Source organism: Maylandia zebra, linkage group LG7 (assembly GCF_041146795.1).
Source record: "Maylandia zebra isolate NMK-2024a linkage group LG7, Mzebra_GT3a, whole genome shotgun sequence".
NCBI classification, from domain to species: Eukaryota; Metazoa; Chordata; class Actinopteri; order Cichliformes; family Cichlidae; genus Maylandia; species Maylandia zebra.
Genome location: NC_135173.1, coordinates 63,518,805 through 63,543,156, shown reverse-complemented (window position 1 = coordinate 63,543,156; position 24,352 = coordinate 63,518,805). Strand labels below are relative to the sequence as shown.

The 24,352-nt window shown below is 41.1% G+C and overlaps 1 protein-coding gene across 1 annotated transcript; it reads left to right on the top strand.

Moving 5' to 3' along the window:
* Positions 1 to 4,018: 4,018 nt before the first annotated feature.
* rassf10a (Ras association domain family member 10a) lies at positions 4,019 to 8,849 on the top strand. Its single transcript, XM_004569375.4, has 2 exons — positions 4,019 to 4,146; positions 4,335 to 8,849. Exon 2 carries the CDS (start codon positions 4,411 to 4,413, stop codon positions 5,851 to 5,853), a length of 1,443 nt encoding a protein of 480 aa, XP_004569432.2. The 5' UTR covers positions 4,019 to 4,146; positions 4,335 to 4,410; the 3' UTR covers positions 5,854 to 8,849.
* Positions 8,850 to 24,352: the final 15,503 nt, after the last annotated feature.

Here is a 24,352-nt window from a genome sequence, read left to right as displayed (position 1 = left end):
CTCGTGGGTTTTGTCTTTTCTCATTAGTCTCATCTCTGAACTTGCTGTTATTGTTGTCATTAATTAATTTAGCTTGAATGCATTCACATGATACATGCAGAATTCTTCTTTGCATACAGAATAGCAACGGGAGGTTTCAGCAGAGCTGTTATAGATTCGTATTTTCCAATTAGTTTTATTGTCATTACATTTCAAGTATTTATGGTAATGGTAAATGGACTGATTCTTATATAGCGCTTTTCTACTCTCACGGAGTACTCAAAGCGCTCTATACAACATGCCTCATTCACCCAATCACACCCATTCTCACAAGCACTTAATCTACACTTAGTGCTTTCTAACGACATTCATACACATTCATACTCCGATGGAGAACAAGTTGGGGTTAGTATCTTGCCCAAGGATACTTGAAATGCAGACTGGAGGAGCCAGGGATCGAACCACCGACCTTCCGATCAGTAGGTGCCCTGCGCTACCTCCTGAGCTACAGCTCAGTGGTGACAGCAATATTTAAAGCTTAACCCCTTTTTGTAACCTTTTGATAAAATTCAGGATTGAGGTTAATCAAGTCGTTGTTATAAGTTGACTCTGTCATGAGACCTCCCACAGCATTAAGAGACACACACTGTTTTTTTAGGAATTTGCTTTCAAAGAAGCTTTGATATATTAAAAGAAACCAACTACACCCTCCCATACAAGACTTCCATATAAAAATGTGAAACTCTACTGTAAAATATGCTGTATGTTTACAGCCCGGTGCAGAAAACTGTTCTCAATAACAAACTTTAGCAGTTCGAGCCAATGAACTAGACATCTTGACCATGTAGAGCCTTTTTGGTTAATTGCATCAAGAATCCATTCAGGAAGATTTTTATTCCAGTTTTGTGTTTGCCACACCGACTGAATGAACTATGAACTCAAGAATTGTTCACACATATGTCTTATGAAGCTCAAACTGTATCGATGCATAGCTCACACGCAAATGCACAAAACATGCAAATCAAACCTGAACCATCTGGAGTTTAAATAGGCTAAGAAAGTAACCATATAGTATGCTTATTATACTGGAGCAGTGTTTTCAAGTACTTGTACCCTGTTTAATTATTGCCATTATTTTTTAGCTGCCAAGTCAGCTCAAAACAAAACTGAAGAACAACTAATATATGCTGAAACCTTTTTGTTGTTCTTTACATGAATTTTACTTCACATTAAAGTTAGAACTTCCTTATATTCAAATATCAGCACTAATCCCTGCGCTCATTAAAAGAACAGATACACACAATGAATTTCAAGTAATGTGCTTCAAATGATTGTTGCTGAAAAGATTTTATTGGGTTTTTGTTCCTGTTGTACAGATCAATGGAGAACATATGGATTAAGTGACCGCACATGGTAGCAAGTGTGATATGATTGTAGCAACGCATTACCTCCAACAATGTTTAAGACTTTAGGATCTTACAGGAAACAATGGAAGTCTTTGGCACTGACAATTTTTATTCACATAGTGTTGAGGTTATAAGATGCTACATCTTAGAGATCTATCAGGATGACCTCTTAATTTCTGTGCCCCTTGCTAATGGTCAGTACATTTTCTCTAGCTGTATATGATTAACAGTCAATGACGCAGCCAATCAGAATCGCATAACAAAACATAAAACAACATCTGGACCCACAATTCCAGATGTAGCTGAGACAGAGTGAACGTCAGCCAAGCAGTTTCCCTTAAAAACACCAGAGGGAGCTCTACTCAAAGAAATGCATCCAAAGCGCCATTGAAACTGCATTTGCTCTGTCACTTCACTTTTAAGAATTTGTTAGAAAAAAATGCATAAAAATCTTTGATTGTTCACGTTATTAAGACAATGATTCATTTGTTTTAAAACTAAAAAGTTTGTATTTAACTGAGGCTTTATCCATAACTGAGCTCAACTACAACATTTTATTTTTCATCAACAGTGAACGTGACGTTTTGTGAAGTAAAATGTTTTTCATGCTACAGCTGGCTTTGTGGGCATATTTGTTGTGGTGAGACTGGAAACTCCAAACGTCTGACAGCCAATAACAAGTCTGCAGGTCACACACAGACAGACACAGTGACCTCACAGGAAACAAGATCCAAGATAAGAAAAACATTCCGCGTTATCGTGCATCCCAGACGCAGAGCCCACAGTCCTCTTAATCCAAATCTACTGTTTGCAACGCATGCCCAGAACGTATGTGAACATGGTTCTGTATCCAGTAAGTGCGCACACTCACATGCCTTAACGCGTGTGCGTGTGTTCATATTCCCAGATGGTTTCCTAAGCAGTTATTTTACCAACAAACCCGGCCTGATGTATCACTCCTGACAGTACTCAAACAGACTAATGGTGCCTGCTGGGGATCAACGCTTGCCATCAATGCAATATGTTCACTACCACACACACCAAAACACTCTTAATGCACATAAATCCTTTTACGAGTTTGGTCGACCATATTCTGTCCTGAAATAGTTGAAAGAGCCGATTATGGGATCAGACGCTATATGAGGACCCTGCGGGGTGTAATAGATGGATTTCCTTCCGCTTTTTACCCAATCCAGCTGAGCTCTAAAACATTCGGCTCTGTGGAGATTATGAAGATGAAACTGAGTAACAATACATACTGCAGTCTTAACACTGCTGAGTAAGAGCTTCATCAGCGGTTTAGCTCAGTCCGAGTGCCTCTCTGCTCCAACTCTAGCTCTCTCTGTCTTGTGCGGGACACAGTAAGCAAAGCCAAAAGACTGAAGGTTCTGCTCTGTGCTTACCTTGAGATTGTACTAACCTAATGAGGCAGACAAAAACACACACAAAAAAATCTCATAGTTGCAAGCAAAAAAGAAAAAAAGTAAAAACATGAAATTCCACCTCGTCAGAAATTATAATGACAAGTCTTGCAGTTACCCTCATAGTCTTTAGATGAGAAGTATTTGAGTTAAAATAAATAAACCAAACATTAAACGTGTGGACGGTCACGAGCCAGTTTGCATTTCTGAGCAAATGCACAAACTGCAAACTGGTATCTCGCTCAGTCAGCCAGAGGAAGAGAAAGTGAGAGGAGCTGGTGGGGCTGCTGGATAATCTCCTGAGCTCAACCTGCACAGGTGTGCTGCATGGCTGAGCAGGTCAGCTCCACCCACCCACCACGAAGAAAGAGAAGACAAGAGGCCCACTCTGTGCCGCCCTCCCACTCCTGTGAGACATCTGTGAACACATCCGTCTATTTACATTGTGAAGAAACTGGACAATATGGAATTATGTTAAAATATTTTGCATGTGCATGACCTGACATCCCCTTCCAAACACTTCAGAGTCTGTGAACAGATTCACAGTGAAAAGTGAAGAAGACTGCAGAAATCATGAAAGGCCAGAAAGTCGCGTTAAAGATGGAGATGATCAGGAACTAATCTGACGTGTTTCTCGTCAGCTGTAGTTAAGACTTTGAAATATTATAGCGCATTTTGGCAACCGCACTTTTTTCACCCCTTTTTGCTGACCTGAGAGATGACGGTTCTATTTCCAACCGAACTTAATAACTGTTGATTATTTGACATCCCAGATATCAAGTTTGACTTCACTGCAGTTCTCATGTAGACCAGACTGATCTCAAGAATAAAACCTGTGACATTAATAAAAATACTACGCAAACGTGGATAACAGCGCTGACTTTTAACCGTGTAAACACACCGGCCCATAGATTATTAAGTCACGCACGGAATTAGTTTGATAAGTGTGTTTCAGACAGTTATCTGAAGGCAACTTTGTCTTAACCCTCAGTACCGACTTTCTACTTAACAAAGGCTGGCATATCAGTCCAGATTACCTTTGTTATCAAGAGTGAGAAAGTGTGTGTGTGTGTGTGTGTGTGTGTGTGTGTGTGTGTGTGTGTGTGTGTGTGTGTGTGTGTGTAAGTGAGAGAGAGGGGGCGAGAGAGCGAGAGAGGAGGCAGGAGGCGTGTCCCAGCGTTACAGCACCCTCCTGTTTTGTCCTACACACCAGAGCAGCTTGCCCTGACGCAAGGACGCACTCCTCATCTCCTCTCCGGAGCAGCGCGCAGGGCTCAGATCGATATGCCGGGGAGAGAGCCATGAGGTCCCAGCAGACTGCCCCAAAACAGACCACGGAGGTAAATAAATATATGTGATTTTTTTCTTTTTAGAAATAAGGCAGATATTTTTAAGCGTAATGAGGTTACATGTCCGGACTTCTGAGCGCATTTAAAGTGAGAGCTGACACAGACGACTGCGCAGAGAATTCCTGATGAATGTTTTGCATCATTAATAAAAATATTTTTGTCTCCTTTATTTTTTTTAGTTGCAGCAGACGAAGGCAGCAGAGAGGATTCAGTGAGGGAACTTTTCTTTCTTTCTTTCTTGGAGTTCAGCCGGAGATGGAGCCGGAGGAGGGAAAGATCTCGGTATGGGTCTGCCGGGAGGAGAAGCTGGTCTCGGGGCTGACTAAGCGAACCACCTGCGCCGACGTGGTCAAAGTCCTGCTTGAAGATCAGAACCTGCAGCAGGGCGCCTCGGCAGCGATGCTGTCTGGCTCTCCTCAGTCCTACTGCGTGGTGGAGAAATGGAGAGGCTTCGAGAGGATTTTACCCAACAAGACCAAAATCCTTCGGCTGTGGAGCGCCTGGGGAGACGAGCAAGAGAATGTTCGCTTTGTCCTGGTGAAAAACGAGGCTTCGCTGCCCAACAACGGGCCCCGCAGCGCCGAGGCCCGAGTCGTCCAGAGCCGGGAGAGTGGTAGTCCGGGCGGCTTGCTCAAGGGTACCGCCCGGACCTGCTGGACCGCAGCGGCCGCCGCGGCCAACCTGTCCCAGGAGAAACAGCGGCGCATCGTCAGGAAGGCCTTCAGAAAGTTGGACAAAATGAACAAAAAGAAGGAGCAGACTGTTTCTAAAGATAAAAGCTCGGTGGAAAAGATGGAGACGTTGGTCCACTTGGTGATTTCTCAGGACCACACCATCCGCCAGCAGATCCAGAGGATCAAGGACCTGGACCGGGAGATCGAGCGCTACGAGGCCAAAGTGCACTTCGACCGCATTAAGAGACACGGGGTGAACTACGTGCAGGACACTTACCTCGTAGATTCCACTTCAGGGGCTCCTGCCCTTTCGGATTGTAAGCGAAAAGCGGAGCGTCAGGACGCGCGGTGCACGTCGGAGACGCTTGCGCAGTTTGAGGAATACGCGCGCCGGTGCGAGGAGGTGGTGAGGCTGCAGGAGGAGCTGACGGAACGCGAGGCGCTCGTGGAGAGCATCACCGGGGAGATCCAGGAGGAGCTGAATCGGCGGTGGATGAAGCGTCGGCGGGAGGAGAGAGGCGCAGAAGCAGCACAGGACACGGACAGTGTTTCGGAGGAGATGTGTCTCACTGTGTCCGCCCCTCCAGCTGTGGAACCAGATGTTGAGAGTTTGTCTGAAAATGAGCTCGTACTGGAAGAGGAAAGGATCAAAACGCAGCTGGACACCAGCCTTTACATCGGCCTGAGACTGAAGACAGATCTGGACGCCATCAGGGGGGACTTGGACCTAAGTCTGGCACTCTGGGAAACCAAGGAGAGTGAACTGCTGGACCTGCTGGCCAAAGTGGAAACCATGGAGATAGAGCAAGCAAACAACACACTGACCGATGATGGAAAGGGGGAGCTGGGTGCAGTGAGCGCTGATGCAGAACCAGCATCAGGGGAGAAGAGCGGCGGTTGGGTGGAACAGGCCCGAGGTCTTTCCAAAGCCTGCAACACAAACGATGAGGACTCGGACACGGGGCTGAGCTCCATGCACAGCCAGGACTCTGACAACACACCTGTGTGCGAGTCACTCGTATAGACTCACTTTGCTTGGAAGCATGTTGGACTTTTATGCAATGCCATAAACTCAGGGGCAGAGAAATCAGTGTTGGCAATACTGGGAGATGTTCTCCCCTACCCAAAATGCACCTCTGTATGGATGATGTAGTTCTATAGCAATAATTCTGACATGTAGTCATGCACAATAAGCTAGAAAGGACAGCATGCTTATAGAGAGAGATGCCATGCTGCTCTATAGCTGACCTTTGACCTGTAAGAGGAAGGTCAACAAAGCACCACTTGTTAGGCGAAATAACCTAGAAGAGTATTATAACAAGCCTCTTAAAATCTGTAGTCCTCAAATTAACTTTAAGGCGTCATTGATGGAAGGATGGCTCAGCGGTAACAGCTCGCTTTTGTCAGGGAGTCCAACAACTCGCTGAAGCGACTGAAAGACACGGCTAAGTGTTGTTATGCTGAAAGTAGGTCTAATGGCCATGCAAAGTTTCCTTTAAAAGGCCAACATGAAATGTATCTTAATGCACAGTAAAGACTAGTCAGCTATCCACTACTATACAGATAGATGAGTCAGCTAAGAACATGTTACAGCTCTTTCAGTCTCCAAAAAAGTAAATGTGGAATCAGTTCATTGCTTCCTTTTCAAAATAAGACTGGAAACTATAAGCGCTGACTATTATTACCCAGAACTGCCTAATATTCTGAATGATATCAGGGTTTGGAGCAATTATACCGTAAAGTTTATGAACGTATACTGATCCCTGATCTAGTCGGCTAAGCAGAGCTGATAGATTGCTCGATATTGTCCTGTCATACAGTATAGCGTGTCTCTTAAGCACAAGAAGTCATACGTATTTAACCATACTGCTGAACTCTCACATTCTAGACTTAAAAAGAAAAAAATGAACTATTTGATTCTTGTGGTTTTTGATTGCTGTGAGCTTGTGACCCTTTAAACCGATGCAAAGTCAACATCATGCATTATATATTTCCATGAGCTCTTAGCGTTTCAAGTAAGCAAAGCCAGAGAAGGCCAAGTGTTATGTCATGAATAGCCCTGAACAAGCACCAGGTTTCCAAACATTTTTTTTTTAAGTTGATTTATCTATTTGATTATTAGGTTGAGTTAACAGCAAGAAAAAAAGTGCCATCTTTCTAACGAAACAGCTATGGAAAAAGGGGGAACTCCAGCAATGTAGTAACAGATTAGGGGAATCACAGGAAACGGACTGAAAAACAAACAGAAACAGCAGAGGCTCCTGTTTCTCAAACAGATCCCAAACCTCTGAATCTTCAGGATTTCCTAAAATACAACTGGATATGATCTCTAATTAGACCCTCCTGCCCCCTCGATGCCCACAGCTTTTAAATCTTAGACCAGACCATATGTTAGATAAACATGAGATAAGCTAGGTGTTGTCATGAGGAGTGACAGAAACAGAAAACATCAGCAATTTATTTACATCAGCTGGGGATTGCGCCTCCTGATGAGTACTTTGAATTTGGTTAGCGAAACTGACAGAGTGCTCCTTTAAATCTGGGTCTGGATTATTGTAATGGAACATCGGTTTGCTGCTCTGAGCAGTGTTGTTAACATGAAAAGCTTCTTACTCAAGCATAATCAATGTGAACAGACAAGAAAAGCCAGATGTTTATATCAAAGTTTAAGTCGAGGAATTACTTCCCCTATCAGACGCCACATGCATTTGTGTAACAAACTGAAACAGCAGGTTTACATGTGTGAACCTGCACGTTAGTTATTTACATTATGGTGGATATGTTTTTTGCCCAATCAGCAAAATACCCCCCCCCCCCAAAAAAAAAAACAAAAAACAAAAAACCCCCCACAAGAGAAACGTAGGCCACATTCCACACATTTCCATAAATGAGATTTAATCTTGAACTTGTTTTTATTTCCAGTTTAAATAGGCATGACAACATCCCACTTATTTACAGAAACAGATTAGAAAACTGTCTAATCTAAACCTTTACATGCTGGCGGACCTCTTTGAATAACACCTGTGAGGCTTTAAGATGCTTTTTGGGAGATTCAGCACCCCAAAATTTAGCAGTCCCTCCGTAGCCGACCACTGGACTATTTTAAGACTCTCTTCATCTTTTTTCTGGAAATATTTGCTCCAAAGCAGTGTTAGCTGTGCTGCCTGGTATGCTACTCTAACATCTGCAAGGCAGGGGTGCCTCCAGAATTTTTGCATAGGGGTGGCCAAATGGGGGCCACTAAAAATATTGGGGTGGCACACCAAAAACTGAATTTCCAGTTTCATTATGCTGTTGTTAAATACATGTTACTTCAAAAATATTTCCAAAAAAGAGAGACAGAAAACAATGATATGCCTAGATAATTTCCTGCTATTAAAGTTGACATCACTGAAAATAGATACATGAAAACCACATCAGATTTTGACATCCATAATAATCTGTTTAAAGCTGGAATAAATAACAATTTAATGTTTTAAGTTGTTTTGGGGTTGTCTTCCTCTCACTTGTGCTCACATTTATTAGAATTATTACCAAAATAGGACAGTCTTGCCAGGGGTGCCACTGCGGAGGCCCCCTTGGTGGCGCCCCTGCTGCAAGGGGAGGGGTCAGAAACAGAAGCTAATATATATATATATATCATTATTATTTTAAGATCGTCCTTCAAATAAATCATTTACCCTGTGTTATGTCAGCACTGTGTGATTTCAGATCTTGACTCTGTCTACCTGTAAATGGTGAAAAGTAACATGTTTATGACAGATAGCTGATAATACTGTGTCTGTGGAGTTAGCTGTGATGTGTCTCCTCACACCAAAATGACCAGCGTGTAGCTCATTTATGTCGCTTGATCAGGAACAGTTTGGGTTTCTTAGTTTGGGACATTCAGCCTGCTTTTTCTAGATAGACGGCTCTAGATTAGCAACTGTGAGGCTACAGCAACAGAAGTCACATGACGCCAGTCAGCACAATATTACACATGACTGTTAGTGTTGAAATAAATGGGGGAAAAAAAACCTGGATCAGTGTGTGGCTTTATTCGGTATGACTGACAGGGCTGAATGTATTTTGATCTCAAGCACGTCAGTGTTTTCACACCTCGATTAAAAGATGACTTCCTCCCGCTGCTAAACATCTTTTCCACGCACAAGTTTAGGTTTAGCCTGCATGCAGGGGTTAGGGATAGGAAGATACTTTGCATACCTCTAGGCCACAGAGCTTGACAGTGGAAGATGTGTGTGTGTGTGCATGTGTGTGTGCATGTGTGTGTGTGTTGGTAGATTGTGGACTACCTCTCCTGTTATCCTTTCGTACTCGTCATGCATAGTTGTGTTTAATCGCTGCCTCTTGATCACTCTTGCATGAACTCCTACATTAATTATGACAGGATGAAACGGAGATCTGAACATACAGAGCACAGCTGTACAGCTCAGGTTACTGGTTAGTAACACTTCCCTTCACATGGTCCTCAGGGGGTGTCTTAAAGGGTCAATTAACCACTTTATTAAAAGTGTACATTCTCACTTAGTCCTATCATCTTACTCCGTATCATCTCACTTTTTGTGGCGCTCACACTGATGATAAATTGCTTTTTTAAAATATTCATAAGTACAATGCTATTTTAGAAACTCTGTCCTGTGTGTCTGGATCATCCACAGACCTTAGTGTGGATAGTTTTGGATAGAAGAGTTTTCTTAGATGAAACAGGAGTGCTCCATTCACGTCTGCTGTGCTGGTTCTACAAATCCAAGAACAAGGCAAACTTAATTAAGTCAAAAGCTCCAAAAACTATTTTTCCAACTCCTGTTTCCAAAGTCAAGAATGAGTTTTCAGAACCGAGTAGAGAAAATGATTCATATCTAAGGGTAGACTAGCTGTAGTCTCAATATCATATAGTGTGTACTTTTCCTTAATGCACTAGCTCGCGCTCCTTTCTTCAGGCCTCGCGGACAAGTCAGTGCTCCTGTCAGCTTAACCAAAAGAATTCGAGATATTTCCTCGAACATAGGTTGTAATTTGGTACAAGTTTTCCTTGTTTGGTGATGTGTCACTCTGATCAGTTTTCCCCTCCCTGCCGTTGGCATGATTAGTATTATCTGCAGAGCCTGTGTCTACAGAATAAGCCTTGTTTCTACAACCTAACCTGCAACGGGGGAAATGGTCTTAAGTGTAGAGAGAAAACGTGTTTACCAAACAGGCACAGAGTATTAGCATCTTTGTGGGAATTCCAGAAAAGTGTGTGAGATGGAAAATGTGGACAATTGTTCCCCAGGGAGATGTGGAAAGAACCAGGAACTACAATTTTGTGCTTACTTCTACTGATCATTTGATCTGAAGGCACTGAAAGAAGCTGAGGCTAAAGCTGGGTGATAACACTAAGTTTCAATTTTATAGGAATTTAGCCTTGAGTGCAGCTTTCAGTAGAACCATTCAGCTGAAGTCAATGGGCATAAAAGAGTGATTTTGATTAACAGAAGCATCATTAAAGTTGAAGTCCTGAAAGAAAGAATGTCATTGAAAGTATACAAATTAAAAGATTAGATCAGAAATCAGTAAAAACACACAGTGAATGAAGAGAGGAGTGGGAGTGGTGCTGAAGATGTTAACCAATGAAAGCAGCTGAACTGGTAGCCATTGAAGCAAGTTTAAATGTGGAGTGAACTGACGTTAAAATAATACAGTTTTTCAATGAAATACCAGGTGAAATAATAGACTGTATATAAGTGATGGACACTGCAATTTGAGGCTTTAATGTGAGATCTGGCTGCCAAACAGTTATCTTGTTTCCCATCAGCTGTAAGCGTGCAACACAATGAACCGCACTCTGAAGTGCAGGATAGGTCTAGTTTAGTGACTCCAACTGAGACCTCACAGACACCGATTGGCTACAGCAACCTTCACTAGGACACCTGTCAATCAAAACAGCCACTCCCCCAGAATCCAGACTCACTTCCTGTGGTGGCTTTTCTGCTCTCTGTGACAGTAAACATGCTTTTTAAGGCTGCAAAGTTGAACATTTTATCACAGGATAAAACTCATTTTTGGAGCCACCTTCAAACAGCCATTAGAGGAAGTCATGTTTTTGGTATTTCATTCTTCATCCCCAAGGTTACAAGTGATAAATCAGGTTTCCTTGGAAGAAGTTAATGGTAACTAAACTTTACAACCGGGGTCTAAACTGGGGGGATGTTTTCCTCATGGTGCATGCATGAGGCTGGGCACGCTAGGCCTAAACTTTAGAATTGGTAACCCTTAAGGGTGAAACAGATTTGACAGTGTTTGCACGTGTATTAATTCTGTGACAGCGTGATGCTCTTTGAATGGCTGCATCAGCATCGCTGCGAACGCCACAGAGTCTACGTGCAGCGAAGCATATTTCAAACTTCAGTACTGTCATGTGTAGATAAGACATTTTCCCAGAGGGGTCGTCTCACATCTCAGCCAACTGTGAGCCTGCTGATCTGGGTCTCATCTAAACGTGTCACTCAGGATGCCTGCAGTCATCTGATACCATCTGTTTTATTCCTGCTCTGACGGGTTAAATTCATCTGGGTTCTCATTCACTGCTTAAATCCACCAGTGGTTCTGCTGAGTCCATCCATGCTGGACTGACGTAAGACGTCGGAGTGATCCAAGCTGGCAAACGACACCCACTTTCTCCTGTGTCTTCAGGAACAGAGTTTCAGTTACACCAGCAGCTCTTCTTTTTCCTCTTTACTTTCTTTACTTTCTGCTTTCTTTGACACTCTTTCCCCATTATTGTTCTCCACATGTTTAAGGTTATTTTTTGCCCCTTAATATGATAACAGATAAATATTTTTTACACATGAATGTCTGTATAAAAAGAGCATTTTGCTGCTTTTTTTTAAAGGAGAGAATATTATTTGCTTACCTTTGCATAAACTCAGAGACAGTATAACTATACTATATATGAAGTAATTTATAAAATAATTCCTTAATGGCAAATATGACAGTTGTCCTACAACACCCCACAAAATAGCCTTGAAATAGCTCATCTAGGAAACATTGCAGGCATATCGACTGGCTGTCGTAATAGAGATGCATGAGGTCTAAATAAAAAGTTCTAAGAACTGGTCCACAAGACTCAAACCCCTTACCCAATTTAAAAGCGGCTGATCTCACATTCAGAGTATTCTTCGCATTCACCTCTGGACCATTTTCAGCATTTAAAGTCTTTCTATGTTTTGTTTTGTGTTCTTAATTCGATTTGAAGTTCACTGGTGATTTTATACATGCAGTTTATGTCTTAGTGATGACTAGAAATCAAATTAATGGATCTCTTTGCATTCACTTATTTAGTTTCTTAAAACTAATTCCCTGGTAGTGTTAGCAAAACTGCCAAAAAGTAGTAAAAGTTGCTTTTAAAAGGGCTTTGCTAAAGTCTAACTCTATTCAAAGTTTATGGCTCAGCTCAAAAGTGAGACAACGAGAAATCAACTTTTTGGTTTTTTTTAAGGATCTTTCAGAAACATGAATTTTATTTAAATGATTAAAAAAAAAAAGCTGATCAGTGGACAACAGAGCACGATGAGGTCCAGTAAAAGGTGGGAGGCCTCCTGAGCCTCCTTCATACTTTTATCCACACTTCATAATCAGTGAAGCTAAAACACCACCTGTCTCATGTTTTATTCTAGAGTGAGACTTTTTTTGGCAATGCAGAAGGTTTGTCTGTTTTCTCTTTCCAGCAATGACAGCTGCACAGAACATGCCAATTTTAAGAAAACATGTACATTTTCTGTAAAACAAAAAGTACTGGAATATACTGAAAACTGATACTGTGAATTGTTATAACTCTGCTACGTCAAAACACAGACTTACTGATTGCATCAAAAAACAAAAGCTGAAAAATCAGATAATCTTGTAACTCCATGTAAAACCAGATCGGTCGTCTAACTGTTGGGTTCAGAATTGGTTTAAAGAAATTAAATACACTGAGTGAGAGTTCAGTTTTCGAGAGATTGGGAGTTACTGTCACAGTTCTGGGTCAGTTTGACCCAGTATTTTGAGTTGTGTTTTGGCTTATTTTTGAATGATGAATCTGCATTTCAAGGTACTTTGGTGTGTTTGATTGTTTTCTTATTCTCTTAGTGCTTGTGATGATGATTATGATGATGTTCTATGTTCCAGCTTATTCTGGTTTATTTTTAGTTCTGCCCGTGTTAAGTTTGTGTTTCTCAGTCTGCGTCCTTGTGTCTTATTTCCTGTTTTATTGTGAAAGTCTATGTCTTATGTTAGTGTGTGCAGCTTTGCTCCCCCTGTCTCGTTAGTCCAATTTCTCCCAGCTGTGTCTCCCTCCTGTTGCCCATTCCCTGATTACCACCCTGTGTATATTAGCCCTGTGTTTTCCTGTTCTCAGTGTCGTGTCCTCAGAATTATGCCTGTGTGTTCAGTTCATGTTTTTGTTTATCACCAGCAATAAAGCTAAGGTTCTCAGTTTCAATTCAGTCTCAGAGTCTTGCATTTGGATCCTCCTCTCCATCCGCCTGCACACAGAGCCCTGACAGTTGTGTTAGTTAACTTTAGACGTAACAAGGCCAGCTGTTCACCTGCACTTCTAGTCTTTATGTGAAAAACTAGGGTAATCCCATTTGGACTGTGACTCCACACTGACTCCACAATCTGACTTCCCACTCAGAGATCGGCCAGGTTTGCAAACAGGAAATAAGTTAGGGCTTTAATTTTTACCCATAGTGAGAGGCAGTTATCAAACATTTTAACAAACACCATTAAAAAAGTACAGTTTTTGGTATAAATGTTGTGTATTTGCATGTCCACCAACCCCAGCATCTTCCTCTTAGTCTGATCCAGTTCATAAAAGTAAGGCTTTATTTCCAAAACGACACCAAACAAACAAAACTCACAATGTGAACATCATCCAGAAACCAAATCTTAATCCTGGAGGAATTGATAGTGTGCTGACTTGTAACAAGGTCTGAGCCACTCTTTTTTCTCACTGAAGTGTGTCTAAACACACAGCTTGCGGTTCGGTTTGCACGAACGTGCCTTTTTCCACTGTAAACACTGGTCACTGTAAGAATTCGTAGCGCTCAACATGTATCCAAGTGAACCACAGAATAAACTGCACACTGTTGTGCAATCAGACAAACAAAACATGCAGTAATAGGAAGGCTGCAATTACTCTTAAACAGCCACTAACTACATGGGTTATGTGTGTGTCTGTGTGTTTCTGACCTCCTGGTGCCATGCTTGGCATACTCACTGCAAAACCATTCAATTTACTCAAAAGACTGGAAATTATGTAACTTGGCATTTAGGCTTCTGGGGATACATTCAGTGTGTGTGTGTGTGTGTGTGTGTGTGTGTCACTGAGATAAATAGAGACAAGCAGTGATGAGAAGACAAGAGGAGAGGGCGATACAGTTAGATTATGCAATTTTGTTAGAGTGTTTTGTGTGTGTGCAACTGTGTGTGTGCTTGACCCCCTGGTGCTGTGTTTGGCACAGACAGTGTGGGGTGGTATAAGGCCCAGTTAGCAGCAGCTGCTCACATCTTTATACCAAAAACACCACGGTTTATGTAACCAGACCTGGAAAAACGTGCAAGGACAACATGCATTATCTATGCACAATGGATGAGTGTAAATAGGACTTAACTAGCAGTTTATCGACATGGAGTTACTATAATTATATATAAACTCACCTGCAGGGACCAGATGCAATACTGAGGGACACAAGAAATGAGAAACGGGGCGAGAGCGTGGGGCATGAGAATGAGAAAAAAAGACATATGTAGTGAATGAGTGTATGAGTTGTGGTTCTGTTGCTGATATTCAGGTAAATTATCTCAAAGAGATGCAACATGCAAGCACTGATGTACTTTTTGAACCTCTCAATGATGGAAATGCTTTGAATTTAACTTAATTTTGCAGCCGGTGAATGTCTTCACCAGCTGTCGAGCTCTTTCGCTGCTTATCCCACAGATAAATGATTTCTTCCTTCTTTTAAACTATAGAAAATCTACGTGTGATTTTTGGATTCACCCTATTGGCCATCTGCCTCTGCGGTCTTAAAAAACCTGAGTTTATATACATACATACAGGCGGGCAGGGATTTATGGACAGCACGTGCACAACAATGATGTAACATTGTTACGTAGAATGAACTGAAAACCTCATAATGAAAAACAAAAGAAAAACAGGCAAAAGCTTACAACCACACAGCAAACTGAATAAATGAGTTTCTCCGAGTCCTTCAGGCCGAGGACGTGGATACACAAACAGCTGTCCAGCCTGGACAAAAGAGGATAGTGTTTGAAAGAGTGTGTGTATGTGTGCACGTGCAGTTGTGTGTTAAGTTAATCCCTGATGACAGCTTGCAGACAGACATACAGACAGAGCTGTGTGTGTGTGTGTTTAGTATTTGTGGAGTAAGATGGTCACCCCGTGTCTTCCAAATCATGTCACAACAGATCTGATGCACATTTCAGTGGAGACACATTCAAACACTATCTGGGCACCAGATCCTCGTCAGGAAATGTGAGACTGAAAGGTAAAATAGATGGAGAGAGCATCTGATCTGTTAAAGCAATCCATTCATTTGCCCTTTAAAGCTGCGAGTGTGTGTTAGCGTGTGTGTGTTGGGCACCCGTCGGTCACACAGCTGGTGACAGATGCAGCTTAATTTCTAGTGCAGCATTTTAAAAACACCTCGTTAGCAGCTCACCATGTCAAAATCTAATCCTCATTGAAAGGCTTTAACAGAATTTAATTTGGAGTGTGAGAAAGGGGCGGAGGTATTCTTAGGATGTGTTTATGCTCGGTGCCTGATTGATATTGTGCATTTCAGCTGATTTTATCTGGCAGCGATCAGCCACTGCGATAAGACTGAAAGCCACAGCTCGTCTTTCTGCTGTGTCCTTAACTGGCCTCTCGCTTTTCAGAAGCCAGTTTGTCGGAAACTACCTGCAAAGGGATGAGACATCAACTTATGTTTACTGAATAAAAGAAAAAATGAATGCTATACGTGCAGGACTCTTCTTTATGGGGCTACACGGTGTTTTGCACAGAACCCCCCCATTACTACCACCACCACCACCACTAACAACAACAACAACAAAAATGCAAATAAAAACAGTTTCATTGATCCAGTTTATGGAATCCCAGGGCTGCCAATATTAAAACTAAGCAGATTTTACTTTTTTCTTTTTGCATAACTTGATTAATATTTTTACTGCCTGTCATACAATAATTCTTTTGCCTCACATACCATATTTATACTTATGTCACACAAGAATGTATTTATTCATTTTTTAAAATTATTTTATCAATTTTATTTTATTCATCTATTTTAGTTAATTTATCTATTTATTAATTAATTTAATTTTTTTGCATTTAAATTGGTGGTCATTCATAGTCAAAATTAAGTGTAGACAGCAGTTTAAATGTTTATTTTAATAGATGTAGGATAGAATCCACTGTCAAATATGCTGTGTCTCAAATCAGACAGTGTAGCACTAGCAAAAAGCTGGTATATAGCATCAACTTAAGTTAAATATATACAGTCGGGGCTGAAGTTGCAAAGCAATACGACATCCCAGAGCCCACTTACAAGCTCACCACATCCCTTTTTTCTTCTCATCCCAGTGATGCGTTCATGGTGCAGATGCAAATGAAGTTGTGGTTGTGGTACTACCTAGCTAGCATCTAGCAAGTGAGCACAGTAGCTAGCGAACATAAAAAGATTCGTGATTTCAAGAAGCTCAGCAAATGTGATGAATGTGTTCGAAATTGTACTTTCAGCTAGCAGACACATCCTGTGGAAAAGAGTTTCTCTGCAGTTTGCCACACAATGAATCTACAAGCTAAATATACAGTTTTCATTAATGTGCAACACAGAGACGGAGACAGAGAAGACAGCAGAGGAGGATGAGAGATTATGTTTAAAAGTATAGACTGCTAAGCACGTCAAAAGTGGCAATTTAAGTCTTAAATTAATTCATTTTAGAGCTTTTAAATGAGATATTAAATCTAACTAACCCCCAGCTAAGTTGGTTAGCTAACAGAGTCATAAGACTAGCCCCAATAAAAGTGATCGTGTTGAGAATATGAATGTGCATGCTGGATTAGAAAAAAGTCCATCAAGTGGGTAACTACAAGAACATCTCCCATCAGACACTGCAGTAGGATTGTGCAGTCACTCTGGCACATTAGAGTTCCCTCCATCATTAACCTTTTATCATAGCCTACACAGAGCCCTGACCCCGTGCAACAAGTCACTTAGCTCGTGATTTATAATGCTTGTCAGTGATATTATTTATTTAAACACATTTTTACCCCAGGGTAGAATGTGTCTAAATACACATCCTCTATGAAATCCACTAAGGCTGACAACCGAGTAAGAGTCAGGCCATAAATAATGAAGCAGAAACAGCTTGTAGGGCCAGAGCTGCTGTTCTGCCATGTCAGCCTGTATTAAGACAGGGACTGATGAGGACAGCAAGGGTGGAACGTAATCATACGTTTTACTTAGAGAATCACAATCTGGTGGCAACACTAATGAGCATGTCAACATGCATTAGCAGGCTTGTACTTTAAGAGACCAGCAGGCAAAAAGATACCAGGGAAGAGTTTTTAATGGCATGAATTTGAGCTGTGTGGTTTACAACTTTCAACGTGAAGATACTGGTTAAAACTCAGTAAAGAGCAAGCGTCCCTGACGCCGAGAGGGAAACTTAATCCTCTGCAGCATCGGGGATTTACAGATATGTTAGCACTTTGTGACGGTTTTTCCTTAATAATAAAAGCAGCTGGCAGCAGCGCATTGGTTAATGCAGGTGCAGAGAGCAATGACAGGAACAAGATACTCCAGTCATGGAAAGGGATGAAATAAGCTTGCTTCTGTTTTCTGGCATGAAATCTGACTCAACACAAACTACTTCTGTTTTATTTTGACTGCTTTTGTCTGCCTGCTGCAGCAGTGCTGTCTGACAGTGTCGAATCCTTCAATCCTTCTTATCCACAGTCGTGTCACAGACAGTGTCTGGAGGCCAAAATGCATCAGAACAGTTGATTGTTTTGCACGGCTGATATTTAACACCACGTTCACCCTTTGGCTACTCATCATGCCGGTTTATTGAAGCAACTGCAAATATACAAACAAATTCCTTCTCGGCTCTGTGTCTCTTTGACACGTTCTGTTCTTAAGCTCTGTCGCAGCATTTCTGGAAGAGCAAGAAAACAGGCAGGGAAATGTTTTCATGCTTTTGTATTGAAAACACATCCCCAGGTCTTTAGGAGGAAAAAAGATGATTACATTTTTACCAGCTGCAGTTAAGGAGAAACATTTATTGAGCACACCTTAATGTTTTTGAGAAGACAGATTTATCCCTCGCAGTTTTCTAGCTTAGTGGTATTAAGAAGGAGTTACATGCTGTTACTATCTCAGTGTACAAAGTTCATCTCCAGCGTCTCCAGCTAGTGAGGCTTGTTAGATTTGGTCAATGACAAGAATCAGTGCTACTGGTGAAATGTTACCCAAGGCCACTCATAACTGAATAATAACATGCTGTTTTTAACACATCCATCCTGTCCATAAGTAAGAGATACAGAAACAAAAGCACATTTATAAATAGCCACACCTGATACAGTTTTAGCCACGACTGTGAGAGAAGTCATGATAAACTCACTGGAACAGTAGACTGATTATCAGCCTGGCTGATTATTGGATCTAATATATCTAATGATCCATTTGCTTATTTAATAGAAGTATTGGTATAATAAATTCATTTTCACAGAGAACCGCTGTTTTGGTTCTCTGTGACCAATACTGTTTATTTACTCATTAAAACAAAAATATGAAACATTTATGCTAAAAAAGAAATGATTATGTTTTATGCATCAGGACATGGAGGTTAGGCAGCAGCCATGTACTCCTGATCATCAGCTGGTGTGAGCACCTCTATAAAAGCAGAAAATTTTGGAGTTTGATGCTCTGGAGCAAGGATTAGCAAATGCATCAGCAATGGTCTTAGTCTAGGAAGAGTTATTAGTCCATCATTCTACAGAGAGATTATTCACAAATAAAAAACATTCAGGATCGCTGCCAACCTTCTCAGAAGTGATCGTCCCAGAAAGATCTGCTCAGAGAAACTGCAAACAATCTCAAGAGCTACACCTGAGATTCTGTAGGCCTCGGTTATTGCGTTAAATCTTAAAGTTCATGACAGTAAGACTGAACAAGTATGACTCGTTTGGACGGGTTGCCAGGAGAAAGACTCCTCTCTGTAAAAAGAACTCATATAACCTGTGAAGTGGAGAAAACTCTGCTCTGTTAACTGTAACTCAGATTTGTAAAATCTTTCACATGACCCCTGTGCTGAGGGCAGCTTTAAATTTGGAATCCCATCCATGTACAACATAATCCAACAGAATTGTGTTTGCATTGGATTGTTCTGGCACTCCTTCCTGAAAGTGTCCTGTCAGATTTAGTCACTTATTCCAGAAGAAAAAAAAAGCTGGATAGAAAAAGAGGAAGACGGAGAGAGGGGAGTGCAGGAGCAGATGATAAACAAGAGGAATGAGACACTGTGATTTATACGGCGAGGAGGAGGGAGCTGGGCTTTGACGTTTATGAACTCGATGAGCCGGTTCTTTTTTTCTCCTCTTCTTTCGCTTCATTCAGACTCTTCAATCATTTCTGCGGCTCTGTTGCTGCCAGTCAATTAAGGCAGACGCCAGCAAGGAGGGCGGAGAGATGATCAATATTTCACGAAAGCAGCTCAGCGAGACAGAGCGAGTGCCGGTGGTGACGCCAGAGACATAAAGACACGAACAAACAAACAAAAAGCTCCAGAGTCCAAAAACTAAAGTCAGTCCCATATACGAATTCCATCAGTTGGCGTGAACAGAACAGAGAGGCGTGGGTTTGATCAGCGGAGGCACAAGATTTATTAGACTTCAGCTGCTGATGTCCTCTGTAATCTCAAAAGTTGCATGAAAGTTGTTGAGGCAGTAGTTATGACTTGACTGCTGTTACTCTGCTTCAGTGCCAGAGGAAAGCTGATGCTGCACTCCTTAACTTTTTCATTAGCTCTTCCTGCGCCAGTGTTTTGTGACCTTCACTCAGTCGGTGTAGCCACAGAGGAAAATGACTCAGTTTGATAATAACTTAGTAGTGTGCGGCAAAGCGCGATGAGATAATTGAAGAACGTATCGCTCAAACATCAGGTGCCTTTCTATTTTCAAGCCACGGCGCACAAATTCATATGATAGAAAATCCAAAGAGCGTGGGCTCTTTTTGTGCTGATGAGATCATTTTTCAAGTCTGTGCACTTACTTTCTAATCAAATGTTTAATCAAAATCATGCAAATTCTGATGAGAAGTTTGAACTTTTGAGTGATTTCCTCTTTTGATAAACTTGTATAATCAGTACTTTTGGAGCGGGATGGTTAGCGGCCCCTTTCAAGCTTTCCTACATACTCATACTGACTAAAGTGCACCTTTAGATTAGATATATATATATACCAGATATAGTTGTGGTCAAAGTTTTAAATACACTCATGAACATGAATGGGTTTGTTTAATTGGACCACTGTACAGCTTATGTCTTTAATGACTTTAAAAACCAAGAATTGGGTGAACAAGTTAGAATTTGATCTTTTTAGGATTTTCTCTAATCCAAGTATACGCCAACATTTGGTTAAATAGCAAGGTGCGCTTCAACTCATTTTCCAGCACAGACGTGGCTTCTAATCGCAGTCCAGACATTTCACAAATGTTCAGCTTTGGGAAGCCCAGAAGCTTAATGGTAGCATGCTTTATCCACTCCACGCGTTTGGGATCATCGTCCTGTTGAAACATCCAAATATGTCCAAGTTTCAATTCTCTGTTAATACAGGTGAAGTTGAAAACATTTGGATGTAGTCATTCTCATTCTTCATTATTGGATTTGTACTATTACAACTTGCAAAACAGCCCCAGAGCGTGACGCTAACACTGCCATAAGCCGAAGTAAAAACACAGAAAACAAATTGAAACAAGAAGTAAACTTAAATGAAAACAGTTCAGAGGCTTTTAGCATTTCACTGAATTGTGTCACCTGCACTTCTGTCTCCTAAGGCCTATGAATGAATCTTAGTACACCATGTGGAAATCCTATTGCATTGTGGAAAAGTGCAATCATTCTGAAAATGAAAGAAAATAGGGGACTATTACTGATTAGGCTGATGTGGGAATTTTGCATGCTAATGAATATTTTGCACACCGAAATAAAAACCCTGTTAAAAGTCAGTGAATTTGCTCTTTAAGACATACAGCTGGGAAAGGTTCCACATGGAAGAGATGCAGTATTGTGCAAAGATTTTAGGCATTTAAAATAAAGTGAAGAGGCTTTCAAAAATAGTGCCGCCCATAGTTTTTATTCATAAGCTGACTTCATGTGAAGTGTACCTTCTAAAGTGGCTGCAACCTTGTCTCAGTATTGTGGCTCTGGATACACACACAGTACATTAGTTGGATCAATTCATTATTGATTTTTGTCTTTTAATGGAATTTGTTGAGTGTAATAAAAATGGAGAATATAGCAGGAGGAAAATGCTTTGCACCCCATCTTCTTCCAGCATGGCAAGATGGTGAAAATCCTCTGGCTCCGTCTGAGCTCCACACCAAAATAGCAAAGACAGAAAAAGATTTGTAGTCTGGATGACAATGTCAGCTGAGGACGCACAAAGCAAGTCAGAGAGAACGCAATGAAATGTAGAGAGCCTCATCTGTTAGAGAAATTGGAGATAAAAGACAGAGCAGCTAAAAAATGGCATCGCACACGAGAGCAGTCCTGACATCATTCGTGGATCACAGGAAGGAAAAGCACTCGTCTATTTTAGTCATCGTTGTTCCAGATGGGCAGGGCCGGGTCAGACGGAGCGGAACAGCACGATTCTCCATCACACTGATAGAAAGAAATCGATTTGTGATGAAAGGTGAAAAATACTAAGGAGCCAATCAAATGAACCTCTCAGTTCTGAAGGCTCACGTATACAGAGAGCTTCAGTTTTGTATGCAGAAGTTTTGCAACATCCGCTTTACATCTTTAACAGAAAATGCTGTAAGTTTCAAAAAACCCAGAGCTGCATCGATGGGTGGTCAAGACACCCTCTGCTTACTGCGATGATATTAAACCCAAAACTATTTGCTTGGCAGGACATAAAATATGGCTCTGAAGTTTAGTGATGGTAAGCAGGTGGATTTAGGGAGTTATCTGAGGTTAGTCCCAGATTCACCCTACATGATATCTGTATGAAAGTAATCTGACCATAAAAGATTCAGCTTTCTGATCTGAGAAGTAAAGGAGGTGCTTTAAACCTGCATTCTTTTTAATTGTCAGCAGGGGGCGACTGATCTGGTTTCAAAATGAAGTCTCACAGTGTAGAAGTCTATGAGGAAATAAGAAAACTTCTCACTTGGATTGTTATCTCACTAAACAGTTTCCAGTCTCAGTTGCTACTTTTAGGCTTTCTGCAACACAGGATGACTTTCATTTAGAAAATTATTCTTTCATTTGAAGTACGATTTGTGATGAAGGTGGCATCTGATTTAGAGGATTTGTGAATGAGTTGAGTTTAGGCCCTCAGTGCTCAGTGACATGACATTATCTGTTTTTTGTAGCACACTTTTATAGCATTAATCACCAATAGCCCAATGAGCTCGTTCACGCTCAGTGTAGCAAATGAATGTCGCTACACGCTGCGTTGAATCGTGAGACCCATTTAATTTCAGGTCCTGTTTTTCCTTTCATGTGTTTCTTGTAGCTGATGATGCCTGAATGGTTGTGAAAGTATGGAAGATATGACTGGCCTGTCAGTCTGTAATGCCTCAAACATTTAGGACTAATCATTTTACGCAGTGACTATCTTATCAGACACAAATATTGTGCAGGCTGAACCTAGCGCCAGGCAGCGACTGCTACTGGGCAACGTAAGTACCAAGGAAAGTCTCAAAGAGGCACCGCCTTAAGGACACACCAACGAATAAATGTCAAAATGTTCTTCCATGACTCACCGGCTCCGTACGTCATAACCTGACTATCACTCTGAGGCATTATTACTTCTGACTGTGCTACTCAGGACTACAAGCCCAATTCCAAGTTGGAAAACTGTAAAATGTAAATAAAAGTAGAATACAATGACTTGCAAATGTGATAAACCAATATTTTATCTGCAGTAGAACACAGAAAATTTCAAATGTTGAAGCTGAGAACATTTGAATGTGATTGCGGCAGGACATCCCATGTAAATAGAAATAGCTGATTATTTATCTCTCTATCGTTATGCATGTATGTGAACAGCACTCTACCCAGTTAAACATCAGCCAGGAGTCAACACACACTGCCTGAAGCTGCCTTAACCTCACATTCCTCAAAAAGTGTCAACAGCACAAACACCAGCCGATGTTAGGGTTTAAAAAATCATTATTTTAAAACACTAAATACTATATTTAGCAACTCTCCTTCTGTGGGTTGGTGAAAGACAGGATCTCTTAGGAAAAAGGAAGAATCTTTTTTTTTTCTCCAGACTTTCACATTTTCTCCGAAGGAAAATGGTCGATGGGCTGCGGTGGTGTGTGAATGTGTGCGAGCTCGTTCCCACAGGTGGGTGGTATCAGAGCTGAGCACCAACAACTTATCAATCATCCCACAGTGGAATTAGAGACAACACACATGCACGTGCACCCCTCCCCCACAACAAAAGGGTTTCTTTTTCACTGTTTAGTGGTGGAAAAGATTTTTTTTGTTGCTCACCAAAATCACCATTTTTTTAATCGAATAATATTTAAATCAAGTCAATTTTAAGGAGGAAAAAAAACATGACCAGTGAAAACCACAGGCACACTTTTCAGTCTGTTAGTCACCACTTGTTGTTTACACTGTTGTCATCATGTCAGTGTAATCTGAGATAAATGAGGAAGGGGCTTAGAAGGCAAAGCTGACTGAGGGGTATCAATCAAAGCCTTAGGAGACTGTTGAAAGGTATGTACATTTAGAGATGATCTACCTTTAGCTGGAGACTATTGAGGCCGGGTGTTATTAACAGGCTCCCCTGGATTACAAAGAAACCTACCCATTCATTACCATTGCTGGCATGATAGGTACCTATTATGTATTAGTATAAAGGATGGATGTGATTTGGATGCTTATTACATAATGACACCATTTATTATATCTAGAAAACCAATACGAAGGCTGTTATGGGGGCTTAACTCCCACACTATTGACAGAAGCTCCGTCTCACATGTACAAGAAAATCTGTATAATGACAGTAGGTGTAATATATATATATGGAAATACTTATTGTATGTAGTTATTGTATGTATCATCATACATACAATAACTAGAAACACTACGTTTTATGGTAAAGCTGAAGAGGTGTTTCGCGATTTTGATACTGGATGATCCCCAAAGAATGTTTTGCAAAATTTTATGGAAAATGTTATTTTCACGTTTTTCAATCAAAACCAACAATGACTCTCCTGGTAAAGAAGAACATAGTT

Coding starts and splice junctions, on each gene's coding strand:
- rassf10a (XM_004569375.4), top strand. CDS start 4,411: ATGGAGCCGGAGGAGGGAAAGATCTCGGTATGGGTCTGCCGGGAGGAG.